At 47.2% G+C, this 21492-nt stretch overlaps 1 protein-coding gene across 2 annotated transcripts in view; it reads right to left on the bottom strand.

The window, feature by feature from the left end:
* Positions 1 to 727: 727 nt before the first annotated feature.
* CBY2 (chibby family member 2) overlaps positions 728 to 21492 on the bottom strand; it is a 127624-nt gene continuing 106859 nt past the window's right edge. The window contains exons 1-2 of one of the 2 annotated variants that reach the window (XM_043478016.1): positions 11245 to 11343; positions 728 to 2117 (exon numbers count right to left, since the gene is read on the bottom strand). In XM_043478016.1, coding sequence (XP_043333951.1) covers positions 906 to 2117; positions 11245 to 11298 — 1266 coding nt within the window. In that variant the 5' untranslated portion in view covers positions 11299 to 11343 and the 3' untranslated portion in view covers positions 728 to 905. Of the gene's footprint in view, positions 2118 to 11244; positions 11344 to 21492 lie in introns of those variants that run through there. The other variant, XM_043478015.1, reaches the window with a different exon arrangement.

Raw genomic sequence — 21492 nt, 5'->3', positions numbered from 1 at the left:
ATGAGCGATCAAGCCATGAAAAGACACAGAGGAGCCTTAAACGTCTGCTGCTGAAGAGCCTGCCTACTGTACGATTCCACCTATATGACATTCTGGAAAGGCAAAACCGTGGAAACAGTAAAAAGATCAGTGGTTGCCGGGGTGAGAGGTAGGGAAAGATGAATGAGCAGAGCACAAAGGAGTTGTGGGACAGTGAATATGCTCTGCGTATCCATGGTGGATGCATGTCATTACACACTTCACCCAGACCCATAGAGTGTACGACACCCAGCCTGGACCCCAGTGTAAGCCATGGCTTTGGGTGACAGGCATGGGTCAACGGAGCTTCATCAACTGTAACCAGAGTGCCCTCTGGGGGAGGGGAGGAGAGGCTGACAGTCGGGCAGGCCTTGGGGCTGTGGAGGAGGGGACGAGGGAATTCTCTGCACTTTGTGCTTCATTCTGCTGTGACCCTGTGCTGTGCTCACTCAGCCGGGTCCAATTCTGTGACCCAATGGACTACAGCCCACCAGGCTCCTCTGTCTATGGGATGCTCCAGGCAAGAATACTGGAGTGGGTAGCTGTTCCCTTCTCCAGGGGATCCTCCCAACCCAGGGATCCAACCAGGGTCTCCTGTACTGCAGGTGGATTCTTTACCAGCTGAGCTACCAGGGAGCCTGCAAGTGCTCAAAACAAGAAAACACACACACACACACACACACACACACATAAACCGCGAAAGCTGTGGTTAGGCCCCAGCCTCCTCAGGCCTTTATTACTTCTCTGAATTGACCAGGCCGCTCATTCTGCTCTTGCACTGGGCACCAGCTGGTAGGGGCAGGCCAGGGGCCCATGGGGAAGGTGGGCGTTATGTGGTGGGGGCGCCCCAGCCCAGTGCCTCTATGCGCCTGGGGGGCGGGGGAGCCTCAGACCCTGCTGGGCTTCTTGGGGTCCTTGCTCTTGGCCGGCATGAAGGCGTACAGCTCCTCGATGAGCATCTCCATCCGGGCGGTGACCTCGGTCACCGTGTCGATGACCAGCTTCTGCTGCAGCTTCAGCTTGTTGTTCTCCCACAGGGCCTTGTTCTCCTCCTGGAAGAGCCTGTGCTCCTCGCGCAGCGCGTGCAGCGCCCGGTTCTCCTCCTGCAGGAGCCGGTTCTCGTCGCGGAGGACCTGCAGGCTCTGGTTCTCCTCCCGCAGCGCCTGCAGCGCCTGGTTCATCTCCCGCAGCAGCTCCAGGGACTGGCTGCCGTCGGGCAGGCCTGGGCCCCCCTTGCCCACCTCCTCCCCCGGCTGCGCGGACAGGGTGCTCACCATCTCCCGCAGGGCCCGGAGGGTCTTGGAGTCGTCCGGCGGGGCTGGGAGGCCCTTGGGCTCCTCGAAGGGGGAGGGGAGGCCGGGGCCCGGGTCCGGCAGCAGCCCGTGGGACTCCTCGTGGGGCGAGGAGATGGGCTTGATCTCCTCGGTCGAGGCGGTCTTCTCGTCGGGCTGGGCCCAGTAGGCCTTCCTCTGCTCCAGCAGCTGCTGCAGGGCCCGGTTCTCCTCGCGGAGGAGCTGCAGGGTGCTGTTCTCCCGGCCGCGGTGCGCCTGCAGCGCCGGCTCCTTCTTCATCGCCTCCAGGGACGAGGCGTTGTCCTTGTGCAGCAGCGGCGACGAGGCCCGGCTGTCGTCGCGGCCCAGCGCGGCCTGGTGCTCCTCCCAGAAGACCTGCAGGATCTTGTTCTCCTTGCGGAGCATGCGGTTCTCCTCGCGCAGCGCCCGGTTCTCCTCACGCAGCGTCTTGTTCTCCTGAAGCAGGCACTCCTTGGCCAGCCTCTTGTGGTGCAGCTTGTGGTGGAAGGACGAGGACGGGGAGAAGTAGGGCGACTGCAGCCGGCAGTTCTCGCTGACCCAGCGGCCGTCCTGGAAGACGAACATCTCGTCGCTGAGCTGCACCCGCGGCGGGTTGTAATCCAGCTCCAGGTCCGCCTGCGACGTGGGGCGCTCCATGGGGTCCAGGGGCACCGAGGAGAAGCGGTTGAGCGGATAGGAGTGCTGGCTGACCACCCGACGGCTCAGCCTGGGCAGGGCGGCCTGCCGGGCACAGCGAGGGGTCGGGTACAAGTTGTGGAGCCTCAGGAAGGGCTCGGCTGTGCCCCTCTGCGGAAAGAACAGGGAAGCCCAGGGTTAGCGAAGATGAGGCTGGCTGCGCCCGAGGCCGGCTGGCCACGTGAGAGGCCCGACACCCCACGAGAAACCCCGCCTGGGAGTCTGGACCCGCCACCGAGGGTGCGTTTGCACTTGGCCCCGCTATTCGCGCGGCTTTATTCTATGGCGGTGGTGGTGGTGTAGTCGCTCAGTCGTGTCCGACTCTTGCGACCCCATGGACTGTAACCCGCCAGGCTCCTCTGTCCATGGGATTCTCCAGTCGAGAATACTGGAGTGGGTTGCCATTTCCTTCTCCAGGCTCTATTCTAGAATGTCCCAGCAGATACAGAATTAGCGAATACTGAACCGGGACTCAGGGGAGACCACAGAGTTAGGTTCCTGGCAACCTCCAGCGAGCCACATTTTCCTCAACTGATCAATACCTAACTTTTTCTTCTTTTGAAAGACACCTTATTTAAAATGCATTTTGATTCATTAACCTTGAACTTGGGGCCAACAGCACTGTAACTCATGCGGGAAGGAAGCTTACCTAACACAGGTGTCTTCTCCGTAAGGGATATCACTGCCTTCTTGTGCTTTAAGGGGGACTAGACAGCCCTTCAGCAGTAGGCTTGAGGGCCATTTTAGACAGTGAAATCACCGACAAAGAGCACAAGAGTGTGAAAACAAGTGACATGAAACAAACGGTGGAAAGGACACTGTTTCATAGTCAGAGCGGAAACAAGAAGGCGCCTAAACTGGAAACGTGTGCATCCGGTAACTCAAATCATTCACCCTTCTGTGAGTGTCCCTGATAAACCACAAAAGTGCCACAGGTCTTGATTTGGAGGTTGCAAACTAATTTCAAGGAAAAAAATTTAGGCAAATTCACAAACATGGAATCTGTGAGTAATAAGAATCAACAATATAGCATGGAGGTTTTCAAGGCGTTAATGTTGGGAGTCAACCACCTCTGAGTCCTGACCCGGTTATCTGATCAGTTACAAGAATATGGACAGATTATGTGAGTTACCATGCTTTCAAACTGGAGGAACTGCACCCACTGCCTTGCTGCATAGAAATACTTTAGAATTAAAAGATAATGTATGAAAGCACGAAGCAGGGGCTCTCGCACACTTCTGTCATCCTACAAGAAGAATAAACATCATTCTCCTGCTACCCCAGGTGGACCCACAACTAGCATCACCCTAACAGTCACTCAAATTATCCAAGATGGCAGTGCCACTGGTAAGTCCCACCTTCTCCCTGGCCCTATTCAGGCTCATCCTTCACTCTTCCCCACCCCCGAGTTTGTCCTGATAGCAGCTCCTTAAATACCAACAAACACAGTGCCAGGCTCAAAACAGAGTCCTGCTGAAAATTTTGGAAAGGAAAGGCACCACCACAGTCGTGTCACTGACCATGGGAGGTGAACATGTGGTAGTGAAGACATCAAAGGATGCCAAGGGATGCATAAAGAGGAATCTGTGAGGGTGGCCATGCACCTCAAAACCACCCCACAAAAAGAGGATCGGAGTCACAGAGCTTACCTCCGACAAACCAGGGGCGGTCACACTTTTCAATACAGAGTCATCTCAGTGCATTTTAAATGCAGATTTTGGAGCCTCTGCTTACAAGACTGATTCATGCGTTCAGTCATTCATCTGTGTTTCTAACCAGCTCCCTCGGGCGATTCTGGCTTCCAGTGGTCAGAACTGCTCTGAGGGTTGTCGTGTTAGTCACTCAGTCGGGTCCAACTCTTTGCAACCCCATGGACTGTAGCCCACCAGGCTCCTCTGTCCATGGAGTTCTCTGAGGGTTACACCAGGGCTAAACTAGGCCCACAGGTCAAGACGGGGATCACACAGATGCTTATCTGAGTTCTCTTGCTGATAGTGTGAAACTAGAGAACTCGCTCACCTTCTCCGAGACCCAGATTTTCACTAGTACAAAAGAGAGTCAGACTCTGTGATCTTAAAAGCACCTTCCAACATTGAAAGTCAGCAAATGGTACCTGTAAAATGGAAATAATACCATGTGCCTGCTTAGTTCACAGCACCGTTACGAGGACTGAAAAGAGATAATGAATGCAAAAGTGTTTTTAAAACTGCCAGGTGCAATAGAAATGTAAGGTATTGTTATCGAGAAAAGGAGATTTCGCTAATGGAGGAATTCTGAGATGATTCATAAAGCAATGAACAGGTGGGATGCCTCCTGGAGAAGAGGTAACAATTGCAACAATGAATTTAAATAAAAATAAGATCACGGGAGCTGCTTCTAAATACACCAAAAGCATTTCATCCAAGTACATCACAATGCTCTCCAAATATTAATTTCTCATTTCTTAGGTTATTTTCACAATTTTACAGATAGAGAAGATAGAAAACAAGTCAGGTTATTTGCATTTTATATATATATATATATATATATAAGCATATATAGAGATATAATTTGTACAGTGTATAAAGTTGGTTAGAATTCTTTAAGACCTAAAGAGCTAGATAAATAGAAGTCACAGTTCTGTGCTATTAACTTTGCAATAAGCACATGTCATTAACTTTGTAAGGATGTGCTTAATCTTCCAGAGAGCAAGGGTGCAGGGACATTCTGCGATCAGCACATTATTTACTTTAAATAAATCCAGCCTCAGTAGTTTTCATCTTTCTCAATGGGAGAAGCACACCGGCTCTTGGAACTGAACCTGTGATCTGCATGAATCCCACTGTGAAGAGCCCAGACCATTTCTTGAAATTGAAGGTGCCTTGATCCCAGAGTGAATAAGGAGTCAGAAATCATCTTCATCCTCAAAGGGTGAGGCAACAGAGGTCTCCGTCTCAGTAGTAACATCCTGCTCTCGAGGATGTTATTTTATGGAAAATGTAGCTTTAGTCAATGATTTATATTTCTATCATGAGAAAGGTAAGTTTTGTGCTAGCCCCTGGGCTGGGTGATCCATCCACTGAATTCATTTAATCCTCACAACACTGATTTAATAAGGGTTTACTATTATTCCCATTTTACAGATGGATAGACTGAAACTCAGAGTAGTTAAATAACCAGCACAAGTTCCACTTACTAAGTCACAAATCCAGTTCTGGCTCCCTGAACTTATTTATGTGAAGCACACATATGGGAAAGCTCCATGAATTTAGCAAAGGGCTTTCAGTACTTGGGGACTTTTTATTATGGAAAATTTCAAATGTATACAGAAAGAGAGAGGATAGTCTAATACATCTCCATGTATCCATCGCCCAGCTTCAGTGGTTATCAAATCAAGGCCACACTTGTTTCATCTGTAACATCATCCAATTTCAGAACTACTCTTCTGCCACTGGCTTATTTCAAAACATAGACATTGTGTTGTTTTATCCATAAATAAGTCAATGTGCATTTTTTAAACAAAACCACAATACCATTATCTTCTCTTTAAAATTTAACAATGATCCCTTAATGTCAACAAATACTGATTCAAAATTTCCCAACTGTCTCGTTTCTTTTTTACAATTGATTTTTATCAGAAAGATATTCTTTCTGATCCAACTGAACAACCAAAGAGAAATCACTGGTGCTTTATACCCACTCACAGTATCCTTCATGGCCTTGAAATTATCCTACTTAGTGAGCTGCCTGTATTTTATATCCACATCCTGAACTGGGCAGCCAAGGGGTTTCCAACTATGCCCTCAGCATAAAGGCACTAAACAGAACACCTAACACGTGGGTGGCAGGTCCCCAGCAGTGGGCAGTCTGGGTGCTTGGGCCCTTGTCCTTACGCACGCCACTGGGTGGCTCGGTCACACCCTCTCACCCTCTGACCTTGGTCTTCACTCCTGTGTAATGGAAGGGTCAGTGGCATTATCTCTAAACGCCCTCTTGTCTAACTTTCTCTGGTACAAGGGATCTAAGTTTGTAAACTGGCCTTGCCGTGACCCCAGCAGCCCTCCTTTATCAACCTGGCTGACATCAAGTCCCCTCCTGACGTGGCCAACACTTCCCCAGCAGACCCTGTGCTGTCTCAGTTTCATGCCTGGCAACCTAATCCAGAAAACACTGATGGACTAATAGGTCTCCTTTACCTTCTTAACCAAGAGAACAAACCCTCCTCTTATTACTAAGTCTTTCTATTCTTCCTCTTCTCCCACACAGGACCCAGAAGATGGCCAAGTCTAGCATCATTTCATGGCCTAGTTTCTTAGATAAAACACTTACTTTAAAAAATTTGATAGTCATGTATTTATTTTGATGAGTATTAGGAAAATATACCTATTTTTATCAAACCCACAATCCCATGGATAGGATTAGGATAAGCCAGCATACAGCAAATTCTGTTCTGAAAATGAGAGGCTGTAAAGAAAAACAACAAATATACAGGCATTTCAGATATACCAAGAATCATGTTTAAACACTGGGAAGATGCTGAACCAAGACAAATTCTTTCTTTCCCTTATTTCCCTGATTCCAATCAGACCTAACTGGACCTAGTCCGCAAAGGAAAGCTCTTTCTCGGCCTCATGCAAACTCCTTGCCCTAATCAATTCCGACTTTAAACATTCTTGCACCAAATCTTCCTCCACATTTCTGTCAATGAGTCAACTAACACTAATTGGGCTTTTGTTCTCAGACCTGCCCTCAGGGAACTTCCAGTCAATTTGAAAATCAATGCATTAGCACCAGCTATTTCTTGGTGTAAAACCATTAATTCTGATAGCAAAGTATGGGGCACAGAGGACTGGACAACATGAAACCAAAGAGAGTCCCAGCTCTGTGCTGTAAGTTCATGGCCTTTACAAAATCACTTGACTTCTCTGCCTCAGTTTCCATATCTAGAAAGTGTGGGCACTACATTGATTCAGAGCCACCCTCCATGTTTGTGCAGGCTGTACAAAGTCCAACTCTAGAGGATGCCATTCATGACTGGTGTTGCAGTGCACAACCTGTGCAACCATCCACAGCCATTTTACTAACATCTGCCCTGTTTGTTTCAGAGGTCCTGTTGTAGAGTTCAAAAATAAAAGGAGAATATACGACATCTTGTTTATAGGGAGCTTCAGACATGCAAGAATGGTGACCGTGCATTCAGAAGAGAAGTTGCTTAGCATTTCCTTCCATTGTATAGAACAAGGTAACGCAAGTAACACAGAATGACTACTATGGGATGGTACGCTGACTGATTTCCGTATTTATATGTAATATCTTACTGAAAAGAGCTACCATGGGTCTACTGAAGCTCACGTAGCCAGCAAGGATTTAAAACCAGGATATCTGACTCCAAACTGCATGCTCACTCTAGCTCTTCACAGTGCTCCGATATTTTATTCTGCATGTGTTATGTCTTCATTCCTTTGCAGTGGTTTTCATACATCCTGTCCCATCTTCTCCCCAGATTAACAAATTGTAATTCTCTTGGCACAGTCACCTGCCCCTTACTTTTTTGACATCCCCAGTTCTGGAAATCAGAGCAACACGTTTCACATCCAGTGGCGGTATAATGAGTCCTTGCCAATGCACTCATCAACCAAAGTGCACTGAAGGGGGAGGAGGAGATATTAGGTTGAACCACACAACACTGTTACATCATACTATTTTGAGCCCTACGGAGTGATGATCTTGTTTGCCTTAATATTTCCAGTCTATTTGGTAAAGCCATATGCACATTTCAGTTCCCATTTTAAACTGCGGAGCAGGGGCACCATGGGGCGTCCACCCGTCCACCTACATAGCCTTAAAGGGAGCTGCCCTCTGCACACAGGCTTGCTGCTGGTCCATGGCACCATCCTGAGCCTATAATCCAGTGAGGGTAGAGGCCTCAAACTCCCAGTAGCTTTGGGCTTAAAAGTCCCATCTTTGGCTGCTCCTGTGAAAGTCACTCAGCTTCTGTGAAAGTCACTTCAGTGTAGCTGCTCTGCCTACTGCCAGGGGTTTCTGTGAGAGGCCAAGAAAGTGGTCACTCAGGTGTCATCAAGACCAAACAGAGGCCCAGTTTTCCTCGTAAAGCTTAACCGTTCCTGGCCTAAAACACTAGAGCAAATCCTAAATGTCTTTCTCTATGAAAGAACTTGACAAAAAGTGAGTGTCTACAAGCACTCAAGGTCCTTGAGGTACCAAACCCCAGACCCCCTTAGCTGACATCTGAAGCCAGCTCCCTCTCAGTAGGTCTCCTCAACCAGTGGTATCACAGGCTTGGTTTCATGAGCCAAACTAATCTGCCCCTGGGGTCACTGAGCCCTGAACCAGAGGTCTGGGCCAATTAAAAGCCCCTGGAACACCCCTCAAAGTTCTCCTCAGCCTCGGAGGTGGGGTCTCTGGCAGCATGACCCAAACCCCCAGCACAGCCTGGCTCGGTTTCCAAGAAAGAAAGGACAGTTTCTTCCTTGACATGTAGGACATGCCCTCGTAGGTGGAAGAGGAGAAGCGGGGGGCTTCTTCATGGAAGAACGGGATACAGGAAGGAAGCAGGAGGGGAAGACAAGTAGCTGTGGGGCTCATCACACCTCCCATCGGGTCACCTTTGTTAGGAAGGTGACCCAGAGACTCTGCCCTCGGGAGCAAAGTGCTCCCGGCTGTGACCTAAGGAAGGTGCATCAGTGCTAAGGATGCAGGAAGGGCCCTGGGCACCGAGAGCTCCCGCTCAGATGCCTGAATCCCACCTGTGGTTGAGCTCCATCCTTAGCATCACGCCTGGGCTTCCCTGGTGGCTCAGACGGTAAAGAGTCTGCCTGCAATGCAGGAGACCCGGGTTCCATTCCTGGGTCAGGAAGAGATCCCCTGGAGAAGGGAATGGCAACCCACTCCAGTAGTCTTGCCCGGACAATCCCATGGACAGAGGAGCCTGGCGGGCTACAGTCCATGGGGTTGCTGAGTAGCGACCATGACTGAGCGACTAACACTTTCCCTTTTCACTCTTTATCCTTCTCCCCAGCATCCTTTTTAAAAATACACATGGTTCTGGAGGGAAAATGTATGAAATCACCAACTACATGCTTCAGTCAGATCACCAGCCTCGTGTGTGGCAAATGGAGACCACAGGAGGGATGGCGGCTGGAAACGGGGGCAGGGCTAAGGGCAGAGAGGAGGCGATAAAACCAAAGCGTCTTTCTGAAGCTAAGGGGTGTCCAAGGAACAGGACCTTCGGGGGTGGAGCTTTTGAGGTTGCTGGCCTCCCATCTGAAGAGTTGGGGAACAGAACTGTACAGTGACTCGCCAATTCAGTTGCCATGCACTGAGATTCTCTGCACTTCCAGAGAAGTATGATCACCACAGACCAGAAGAGATGTCCAAATGCCCCCAGCAGACTCCAAGCCTGTTGACCAAGTTTTTTAAAGCCCTGCTTTTGCCAGCATTACTGAGGGTTATGGTCAGAGAACATTCAGCCCTCTGGGGTTACATTTCAAGCCTGGGGAACCTGAGACCCAGAATATGCTGGAAGGAAAAGCAGCTGCTGCCGCTAAGTCGCTTCAGTCGTGTCTGACTCTGTGCGACCCCATAGACGGCAGCCCACCAGGCTCCTCTCTCCCTGGGATTCTCCAGATCTGCCACTAATTTTCAGACCAGATGACAAGGCTGAGTGTCATGATCATATGCTTAAATCAACTCGGCTCCCGAGTGCCATGAGAAAGTCAATGATGGTTTTAATAAATGCTAACAGATAAGAGGATAATTCGCAGGTCAATGTAATTGATTTTGATAGAATCCTAACAGTAACAGCAAAGAGGCTAAAGATGTCATCTGTCGCCATATGTGGTAGGTTTAGCTAATTGTTTAACACAGAAGCTTCTGAAATCTTCCTCCTAACACTTTTTCAAACTGGCAGAGGTGCAGGCGTTGTCGGCCACAGATTCCATAGCTTCTAAAGAACAAACCCAAACAAAGGCGATGGAGAAAAGGCAACAGAGAGGGACAAGGCGGGGCCCTGGAGGGGGCGACGGGACCTCATTCTGACCTGGTGTGGATCCTTCATTAACAGTCTTGCAGGAAGCAGTGCCTTTATGAGATTCACGGAGAGCACTCACTGGGAAAAAGGGAATGCTGGGGAGAACTGAACCGTTATGTACAAAAGGAACCGGGGGTTGGGGGGGTGGGCAAGGGAGGTGGGGGGCGGCACGCAGGGAACTTGGGAAGGAAGTAACACCGATGGCTGGCAAGTTAATGCGCTGGAGAGAAACAGATTAGAAAACACAAATATTTACTGTGAGGAAGGAAGACTGGAAATCAATAAGACCTGAAAAGACCTAAGGGTGATAACAAATAGAGAATCATAGATATTTGCAATGCAAATGAGAAGCGTTCAGGCAGGGTTGGGAGCTGGGGGGGCCAGAGGCACTTTCTGGAGACACAGAGCTGCTCCTGTAATTCCTTCTCGAAACAAATGGACTCGCCTCAGAACCAGAACGAAGCAGAATGTGGCAGATTTGTGCAGGGAGCTCTGGGGCTTGGCAGTTAAGATGGGGGGCGGGGAGGCACCATCTCCTAAAAGCCAGGGAGGAAGCACGCGGCATGTGCCCAGCTTGGGGCAGAGGACGTGGGCACTGACCTGGCTCCAAGCCTCCAACTCCAGCTCCGCCATTACTAGTAGACTTGCTGAGGTTCCAGTTCCGGGTCCTTTACAATCTCTCCCTCGCTCTGCAGGGCCCAGGGCCCCGGACGTGACCAAACCAGGGCTCAGTCCCTCTCCTTTCCTCCCCTTGTTACCCAGGATCAACCCTTCCCCTGCTACCAGCCATTAGCCTCTCCTCTGGGGAGGTCCAGCCAGCACACTGGTCCCTCTCACAGCCCGTTCAGATCATCTAAGCATACAGGTGCCCCTTTACCCCCAGAGAGAAGGAAATGGCCAGCCCACTGCAGTACTCTTGCCTGGAGAATCCCACGGACAGAGGAGCCCGGCGGGGCTACAGTCTATGGGGTTGCAAAGAGTCGGACGTGACCGAGCGGCCGAGCACACTTCCCCCAGAGTGTGCCCAGCGCGTCCTGGCAGGGGTCTGGAACCCGGTGGGAATGGCACCCTCTGCCGTGTACCCGTGAGGCTCATCTGCCCGTGTGTGGCACAGGCAGCAGGCTGTCCTCTAATGTCATGCCTCCAAGACCCCACTGGGGGATCAGCCCTCTTCCCACACATCCCTGGACAGAGCTTTCAGATCGTTACCTCTGCGTTGGATTCCTCCACCCTACATTTCAGCCCCTCTGGCTGCACCGCCATGATCTTCCACCAGGGCCTTAGGTGACTCTGGAGAAGCGAGGCTGCCCCTTTGTGACATAGCAGTAGAAACAATCCAATCAGGAGGACCCCTCCCGGGAAACGGCTGCTTAGCAGGAGGAGAACTGAGAATGTCCAGCCGGTCACCCGTTTGCTGGCCTCCATTCTGACCCCCTCGGGCTCGTCCCCCTTACGCTCTGTCTCTGGTACATGGCAGGCCCTAATTCTCCCGACCCCTCCACAGGACCCCATACCCCTTGGCCCATGTCCCAGGTTCATGGGTTCAGGCCTATGCCCTTTATCCCAAGTCTCAGTTCTAATTCTCTCCCCAGAAGTCCAGAGTAGTTGCTCAATGTGCGTGTGTGTTAAGTCACTTCAGTTGTGTCCGATTCTTTGCAGCCCTCTGGACTGTAGCCCGTTAGGCTCCTCTGTCCATGGGATTCTCCAGGCAAGAATACTGGAGTGGGTTGCCATTTCCTCCTCCAGGGGATCTTCCCGACCCGGGGATCGAACCCGAGTCTCTTTTATCTCTCGCAGTGGCAGCGCCACCTAGTGGTAAATAAGCTACTGACGCTCTAATTTTGAAAAGACTGTCACAGACACTTCTAGAGGGCTGGACAGTCTTACCAGATCACCGAACCCATCCCCCTCATTCAGCTGACGAGAAACGCAAGACCCAGAGTGACTAAGTGGACTCCCCCCAGCACACAGCTGGCTGGCAGCTGACCTACAGCCAGAATCTGAGGCCCTGGCTACCGTTGTTCTGCAATATCTTGCTTAAGCTTGGAAAGAGGAGGGTTATTCCGGCCAAAACCTCCTGAGAGGTTACACCCTTCTGTGTTTATCCCTACCTGAGGTAGAACCACATTGATGGGAATTTCTAGGTTTTCAGATCTGGTATCTCTTTTTCTTGTAAAATTTGGCCTCGAGTGCTGTGGAAAAGAGAAAATAGGCAGATTTCTGTTTTCCAGCCCCTCCTCTGAGCCTCAGCTGCTCAACTGCGTAACACAGGACTTCCTACTATTCACTTCTCCCCTCCTGTTAATTATGTACATTATGAGATGGTATCTGATAAGATGCTTCATCAGTCTCTGAACAGAAATTAAGACAGGTCTTATAGCTGATGACAAAGCCTTCTGAAAGTCTTTGGAGCAGAGGTCCCTATACCTACTGCCTTTTCTAATATTACTATTTTCTGGCTCAAGGAAAAATTCATACCAATGTTAGGTGCCAAGTATAAGTCCTGTGCAGAAGTTGGTCACCAAAACACTCAGAACATTCCAGAGGTGACATCACAAAACAATATGGTCTTTTTCAAGGCTCATGGTCTCTCTCTGAGCATCACAGGAGGGAATGAGGGGTCTGCTGGCCAGGCATCTGGTTGTGTCCACGTGGCCAGTCAGGGTCAGTGTGACACACAATAGCCCAAACACTGGACCCCTGTTTGGTCATCCTGGCTGACATTTGCATCTCCACTGCCAGGCTGGACTGAGACCCTTTTCCTCTCTCCACAGGTGGCATCTTCTACTTGGATTACTCAAGAAGGAAGAAACCCAAATTGAACTCTTCCCAGACCAAGAGAGAAAAAAAAAAAAATGGAGTCTGAGATGTTTTCTGACACCAGCGCATTCTTCAATTCTCTGATACCCATTGGAGGTCCTACAATTCAATTCTGACACACCCTACCTGGCGTTAATGCCGGATCCCCCAAGTTAAAGGGCTCAGTCCCCACAGAACTGCCCCCACCTCAGATGCCAGTCAGGAGTCTTGGGCCACCAGTGCGTGCATGCTGAGTCACTTCAGTCGTGTCTGACTCTGTGTGACCCTATGGACTCTAAGACTGCCAGGCTCCTCTGTCCTGGGGGAAATCCCAGCTCGTGCCTGGGATTCTCCAGGCAAGAATACTGGAGTGGGTTGCCATGGCCTCCTCCAGGGGATCTTCCTGACCCAGGGGTCGAACCCGTATCTCTTATGTCTCCTGCATTAGCAGGTGGGTTCTTTACCATCAGCGCCACCCGGGAAGCCCCTTGGGCCACCAGTCTCACACTCAGGCTCACGCTTAGTTGCTCAGTCGTGTTCCACTCTTTGCCACCCCATGGACGGCAGCCCGCAAGGCACCTCTGTCCATGGAATTCTCTGCAAGCAACTGGACCATCAATACTTCAACTAACCAGCTATACATCAGGGGTTTCCACCACCCAATCTTTAATTTCGATCACTGGCTAGAAAAGCTCAAAGAACTTAGGAAAACACTTTACTTACAATTACGGGGCTTTTTAAAAAATAAAAGATACAGCTCAGGAAAAGCCAAATGGAAGAGATGTTTAAGGCAACATATGAGGGGAGAGGAAGGCAGAGCTTCCATAGTCATCAGGGCAAACCACCCTTCCGGCATCTCCCTGCTTTCCTGCATTTCCCCAACCCGGAAGCTCTCCAAACCCTGTCATTTAGTTTTTACAGAGGTTTCATTACATGGTCATGATTGATTATTTCATTGGCCTTTGAAGATTGAATAATAAAACATATTGTCACTCAAGAAATCTCAAAAGCTTTAGTTACTCTGTGCCAGGAACTGGGGACCAAGACCAAATACATATTTTTATTAGATCACATGTAGCAACTGTTGACACCTGAGCTTCATGAAACGGGCAGTCTGGTCTCCTGGCCTCCATTCTGTCAAATCATTTGTCCCTGGAGGCTATCAGTGGGAACGCTCTTATGTATTTCAAGTCTCCTGTTAGGCAGAAAGCTCCAAACCCATGTTATTATACCACACACAGCGAAGGGAATGATGGATCAGGGCCACCGAAACAACCCACCAAAAGCTCCCACCCCTTAGTCACACACAAGCCTCGCTTTAAGAAAATCCAGTGGGCAAAAAAATCAAAGACATACATATGCAAAAACCAAGAGGGTAGTTAATCCCATTATATTATCAAAGAATGTCTTATTTTCAATGAGAATTTCTCCCAGGGTTTCTTTTTTTAACTTGTATTTTATTTTTTTTATTTGTGGTTATAAACATATAACAAACATATAACCTTAAATTTTCTGTCTTAAATATTTTCAAGCATATAACCCGAGAGTGTCAAGAATATCCATACTGCTGTGCAATGGATCGACAGAATATTTTCATCTTGCAAAACTGAACCTCTGTGACCATTAAACACTTCCTCCCACTCCTGCCTCCCCTCAACCCTTAGAAACCATCTCTCTACTTTCTACTTCTATGATTTTGGCGGGGGGGAGGGGGGTGCAGTGGGGGCGGGTGGGAACACCAGACAACATGTAGGATCTTAGTTCCCCAACCAGGATTGAAAATGTGCCCCTGCAGTGGAAGTGAGGAGTCCTAACCACTGAACTGCTAGGGAAGTCCCTATTTCTATGCTTTCGATTACTTTAGGTACCTTATATAACTGGAATCTTACAGTATTTGTCCTTTTGTGACTGGTGTATTTAGCACGATGTCTTCCAGACACCTCCATTTGCGAGCATGTGACAGGATCTCCATTTTTTAAGCAACATAATACGTCTTTGTGTTCATGTACCACATTTCCTTTATCCGTTCATTAGCTGATGAACATCTGGGATTTCCCCCCTCTTGACTATTGTGAATAATGCTGCAATGAACACAAGGGTGTAAATATCTCTTTGAGATTCTGCTTTTATTTCTTCTGGATATAAGCCCAGAAGTAGGATTGCTGGATCATACATAATTTAATTTTTAATTTTTTGAGGAACTTCCATACTGTTTTCCATTGCAGCTACACCATCACTCCCCCCAGCAGTGCAGTGAAGTGAAAGTCACTCGGTCATGTCCGACTCTTTGCCACCCCAAGGATCTTCCCAACCCAGGGATCGAACCCAGGTCTCCCGCCTTGCAGGAGGATTCTTAACCAGCTGAGCCACCAGGGAAGCCCAAGAATACTGGAGTGGGTAGCCAGCAGATCTTCCCAACCCAAGAATCGAACCGAGATCTCCTGCATTGCAGGCAGATTCTTTACCAGCAAAGCTACAGGGCAGAAGGGTTCCCCAATTTTCCACACCCTCATCAACACTGGCTCTTTTCTGTTTCTCCAAGTGTTTCTGTGAGTGATTAACTTTCACACTGCCTGAAAACACAAGTCAGTTTTCCCTTATACACACACCTCACGGAAGCAGCTTCATACCCACATTAGAGGCTGAGCTGGGAAGGCTAAACAGAGAGGGAGCTGTGTGCATCGCCTAGAGCCGCCCGAACAAAGGACTGTGAACCGAATGGCTTAAGACAACAAACATGCATCATCTCCCGATTCTGGGAGACTCATTATCCATTGTTATCTGATCAAAGCCCCTTCCCACCTAGTCCTAGAAGGGGGACTGCTGAGAGGAGGAAGGAAAGCAAATAGGCACATGGACTGACCTGCCACATTAGCGTGAAAAGAACTTCTTTTATTGAACCCAAACAAAAAGTACTGATAAGAATAAAGAAGGCTGCAAGATAGCAAGGTCATGAGCACTGGTCACTGTGGACCAGGGTACAAATCTGGGGGCTCAGAAATAGTTATTTACTACGCATCTTAGTCAGCTCTGTCTGCTATCATATCCACAGACTGGATGACCTAATGACTGACAATTATTTCCTATAGTTCTTGAGACTGGGAAGTTCAGAATTAAGGTTCCTGATAAGGCCCATTTCCGGGTTTGCAGATGGCCACCTTCTCACTGTGTCATCACGTGGAGGAGAGAGAGAAAAAGAGAGACAGAGAGTGTGTGTGTGTGTGTGTGTGTGTGTATTCTGGTCTCTCTCTTTTATAAGGACACCAATCCCATCCTTAATACTTCATCCAAACCTCATTACCTTCCAAAGGCCAAATCTTGAAATACCATCAGATGAGGGCTTCAAAATATGAATTTTGGAGGGATGCAAATATTCAGTCCGTATTGCTATGTGACCTGGGCAAGTGACCCCACATCTCAGAAGCCCTGTTTACTCATCTCCGAAATGAGGAAATTACATTTGAGAGTACCTATGTAAAGAAGCCGACAGCAGGCTCTCAATAATCATTGTTTTGGCGCCTTCATAGAAAATTGCCTTTCTCCCTTTGACTTATAATCTCAAAGCAGCTGCCACCCAACTGGTGCTGCTGTTAAAACCTGCTCGATGCTGCATCTTGCCTGGGGGCTTGTGTCTTTGCTTGCTTGATTTGCCTTTTGTTTTTAAGGGAAGAGCATTCCGAGCTGGGCATCCTGCTACCGGCAGTTGCCCATGACCGGTCCCTTCTTCCTCGGCAGGAGACACACATCCATACCCAGTACTGAAAAGCTTCCTTGAGACTGTGCTCCATGTGCCTTGTTATTACTCAGATCAACACCGTCATCAATCATCCACGTCCCGTGAGCGCCCGCCACGAGTGGGCGCGGCACAGAACGGAGGAAGACATGCCTCGGGGGTTTCTAATCTAAACAGACAGGCAGAGCAGACAGAGAGCAGAGGGCAAGCACGCACACTGGCTTCGCACGCCTGCGACGTGCCTGTTGACGAATCGCAGGGGAAAATTCAACAAGCAGAAGAGCCCATCAGGGAGCACGGGGCCCCCGTCCTCCCCCCAGAAAGCCACGGCAACTGCAGCTCTCAGCCCAGGAGTCAGAGGTGCGCATGGGGCGATGTGCTGACCTCTCTCTCCTTCTCATTTGTGGAGGAGGAGATGCGGCATGGCATGGGGGAATTACATGAGGCCTGTCGTCTCCAGACTGCATGATGTGCTGGGGAAGGTCCGTTGTTTTCGCTGCAGAGGTAGGCTTCCCTGGTGGCTCAGCAGTAAAGAATCTGCCTGCCAATGCAGGAGACACGGGTTCATGAACAGACATTTCTCCAAAGAAGACATTCAGATGGCTAACACACACATGAAAAGATGCTCAACATCGCTCATTATCAGAGAAATGCAAATCAAAACCACAAGGAGGTACCATTACACGCCGGTCAGGATGGCTGCTATCCAAAAGTCTACAAGCAATAAATGCTGGAGAGGGTGTGGAGAAAAGGGAACCCTCTTACACTGTTGGTGGGAATGCAGACTAGTACAGTCACTACGGAGAACAGTGTGGAGATTCCTTAAAAAGCTGGAAATAGAACTGCCATATGACCCAGCAATCCCACTGCTGGGCATACACATCGAGGAAACCAGAATTGAAAGAGACACATGCACCCCAATGTTCATCACAGCACTGTTTATAATAGCCAGGACATGGAAGCAACCTAGATGTCCACCGACAGACGAATGGATAAGAAAGCTGTGGTACATATACACAATGGAATATTACTCAGCCATTTAAAAGAATACATTTGAATCAGTTCTAATGAGGTGGATGAAACTTGAGCCTATTATACAGAGTGAAGTAAGCCAGAAAGAAAAACACCAATACAGTATACTAATGCATATATATGGAATTCAGAAAGATGGTAACAATAACCCTATATGTGAGACAGCAAAAGAGACACAGATGTATAGAACAGTCTTTTGGACTCTGGGAGAAGGTGAAGGTAGGATGATTTGAGAGAATAGCATTGAAACATATTTTACCATATGTGAAACAGATCGCCAGTTCAGGTTCAATGCATGAGACAGGGTGCTCGGGGCTGGTGCACTGGGATGACCCAGAGGGGTGGGATGGGGAGGAAGGTAGGAGGAGGGTTCAGGATGGGGAACACATGTACACCCATGGCTGATTCATGTCAATGTATGGCAAAACCACTACAATATTGTAAATTAGCCTCCAATTAAAATAAATAAATTTAAAAAAAAAAAAGGAGACACTGGTTCAGTCCCTGGGTTGGGAAGATCCCCTGGAGAAGGGAATGACTTACCCACTCCAGTATTCTTGCCTGGAGAATCCCATGGACAGAGGAGCCTGGTGGGCTACAGTCCTTGGGATCGCAAAGAGTCAGACACAGCTGAGTGACTAACATTTTCACTTTCAAAAGTAATTAATGCGATTCTGTACATTTCAGTCTAAGCAAAATTTTGAAATCATCAAATTAGTTAAAAGTTTAACCCCTTCAACTAATTACCCATTAGCTCTTCCCTCATGATAATGAAATGTTTAACAAATAGCATGTGATCCCTAAATTGTGCCAAATAAATTGATTATAGTATTTCTTCAAGAAGTAACAAGGGCTCTATTTGCTCAGCTTCCTCAGTGAGTTTTAACGTGTTCAGACCTCTGAAACATGGGTCTGAGATCTGGCTGGCAACACTATAAGGAAGGACAACCTCTAAAGGTGACCATGTCAGAGAAACACTCACCTTCTCACTGGGTAACTGAAAAAGTGAAGTTAGCACCTACATGTGACCCCTCTTCCACTCCGAGCTGGCGGTGTGACCTCTGCCACTTTTGCTAAGCCTCAGTTCCTTTGGTAATAGAACAGATGTGACAGTCCTTAAAATCTGGAGTTGTGGGGAGGGCCAAACTAGATAATGTAGGAGATGAAAGACTTCAGAGCAATGGTGGGTAGGCTTCACCCACAAGAGTGATAGGTAACTATGTACTGATTGACAAGTTTGGGTGGCTGAAACTAATACAATATTGTAAACCAACTGAACCTCAAGAATACATCAAATAAATAAAAATAAAAGGTTTTAAAAGTTATAATTCTGAGGGAGTAAAGAAAAACTTTGGTTTAACGGACACAAACTTTCAGTTTTGCAGGATGGAAAGCATCCTGGAAATGAACAGTGGTGATGGTTGTACAACAGTATGAGCGCTCTCAAAGCCACTGCGCACTTCAGACGACTAAGATGCTAAATCTGAAGTTATGTGTATTTCACCACAGTTAAAAAAAATAATTCACAAAAAAGTTCAGGTGAACTGAAATCATGTTTTGGAACAAAAAATGCAGCTTTATTTCTTGATTTTTACCTTCTACTTCCGCAAGTGGCATTGCTCTGTCCATTTATAATTCAATGACTTTCAGATTTATGCTGATAATTTAGGATGTGAACATTCAATTTCACATACACCCTGCCCTCCTTCACCTTCCCCCTTCCTATCAGAATAGCATCACTCTTCCATCCTCCGTCCCCAGAGGAATCAGTTGAAGAGTATCTCACATGAAGTCATTATTAATAATTGTTATTCATTATTAATAAACTCATGGACATGAGTTTGAGCAAGCTCCGGGAGTTGGTGATGGACAGGGAAGTCTGACATGCTGCAGTCCAGACACGTCTGAGTGACTGAACTGAACTGAAGGAATGGTTTGCTGTCATCATGAAATAAGGTGGCTATGAGTGCCCTGTGCAGTCTCTGGCATGCAGTATGTGTCTATTAATAAAGTTCAGTCATATCTGATCACTGTTTATAAACCAGAGTTTCCATCAGGTTAAATGCCCTGAGTGCCCCTACTGCCCCAAGACAAACCGTGGACACTAAATAGTCTTCAGATCTTCTCACAAATTTGACCCAGACTATTTTGAACACTGTACCGGGGAATTACATACGAACATTGCTAATCTATAGTCAGTGGGCTACAAAATCTTTTCATAGTAAATCCTACCAAAAATATACTTCCAGTGCAAACCCCTAAAGGTATATTTCTTAATTTATAAATTTGATGCTTTTTCTTACATATTATTATGGCATGCATGTGATAAAACACACTCAAAATTGAAATTTTACAGGATAAACAAAGAAAATAACTTCTCTAAGAATGCTATTTTATCTTATTCATTAAAAACACAAAATAATTTTGTTTCCACAAAAAATTAGATAGTAATATTTTTATTGAGCACAGTGTAAATTTTTCTAAAATGTGGTTCATTCTTAAAATCTTGGTTTAACATAGTAAGCCAAAAGTCAAATTCTAAGTTAGTTTACTGTTGTTTTTGGGCTTAATGACTGTCCTCAATGAAAAGGGTACCTCACAATGGTCAGCTGATCCAAATGGAAAAATATTTACAGTATTGACAGCAATTTCTAGATAGCAATATTTAGTATACAGTCCTATCCCCAAATAATGCAAAGTTTATTGCTAAAATTTGCATCCCAAATGTTCTCTTCATTGAATGAGGTTTTACTCAAAAAAAAAAAAAAAAAAAAAAAAACCACGCTCTAAACTCTCTTACTTATTCTTAAAACACTATCACTTCCATGAAGGCAAAAACTGTTTCTTAATCTTTTAAAAAATGTCTCCTATCACACAGTTAACAACCACTTGTCACCACAAGAAAAGGTTAGCAAATTTAGAACACTGTTCTTCTGTAAAAAGAAACAACTGCAAAATCTCTGAGACACAAGTGATTTTTATCATCACTCTCCATCTTGCTACAAAATAACTGCAAAGATCCTGGCATTTTGTACATCTCTCCCACTTGTAAAAATCAGATCACTTGCATCCATGACATTGTCTAGTTCATTGTGCATGTCTTGGGTTTGATTGCTTTGCTGTGATACTTTGACTGTGAATTACCACCCGGTGAATAAATTGCATGAGTGATGCTATCCCTACACACTCACCCTTCACCCTCTTCATATTCTAAAGCAGATGCTCCATCAAATGTTATTTTAAACAATTGTTTCATCAGAACAATATTTCTAGTAAAGTTATTTATAGCTGAGATGACATCTTTTCTGACTTGTCATCCTATAATTGGTTCACAAAAGAATAGCTCTTTGTATGTTTTATTATTGAAGGAGAAGCTGTATCTGTACTTCACTCAGCTGTATAACAAACACTACTTGATTTGTTTCAATACTAGTTTCTTCAAAGTTTTCTCTGCATCCATCAGCAGTTTTGCTGGCTAAGGAATGAATATTCATTCATTCAGTCATTCAGAAAGGATTTATTGATCACTTGCTCTGAGTCGGTCGCTGTCCTAGGTGCTGAAAAAGTAAGGCACAAAATTAAGTTCTCAGGGAGCTGTGTGCCTGTGCAGGAAAACAGATGGTAAGCGAAAAAAAAAAAAGTACATGTTAGGGTAAGCACTCCAAAGAACAGTTCAACAGGATATTGGGATAGCAAGTGGCAGAGTGAGCCATTTCAGGTGATGAGGAAGACTTCCTTAAGAAGGTGATATTTGAGCAAAGGTATTGTGGGTGAGCCATGGAGTATCTGGAAGAAGCGCAGTCAGCAGAGGGGCAGCAGGGGCAAAGGCCCTGGGGTAGGAGCCTGACTGGTGTGGCTGGACCGTAAGGTCTGTGTGCCTCGAGCCAGTGAGT

This window comes from Cervus canadensis, chromosome 9, assembly GCF_019320065.1.
Source record: "Cervus canadensis isolate Bull #8, Minnesota chromosome 9, ASM1932006v1, whole genome shotgun sequence".
NCBI classification, from domain to species: domain Eukaryota; kingdom Metazoa; phylum Chordata; class Mammalia; order Artiodactyla; family Cervidae; genus Cervus; species Cervus canadensis.
The sequence above is the reverse complement of the archived record's forward strand: the minus strand, read 5'-3'. Positions and strand labels throughout refer to the sequence as shown.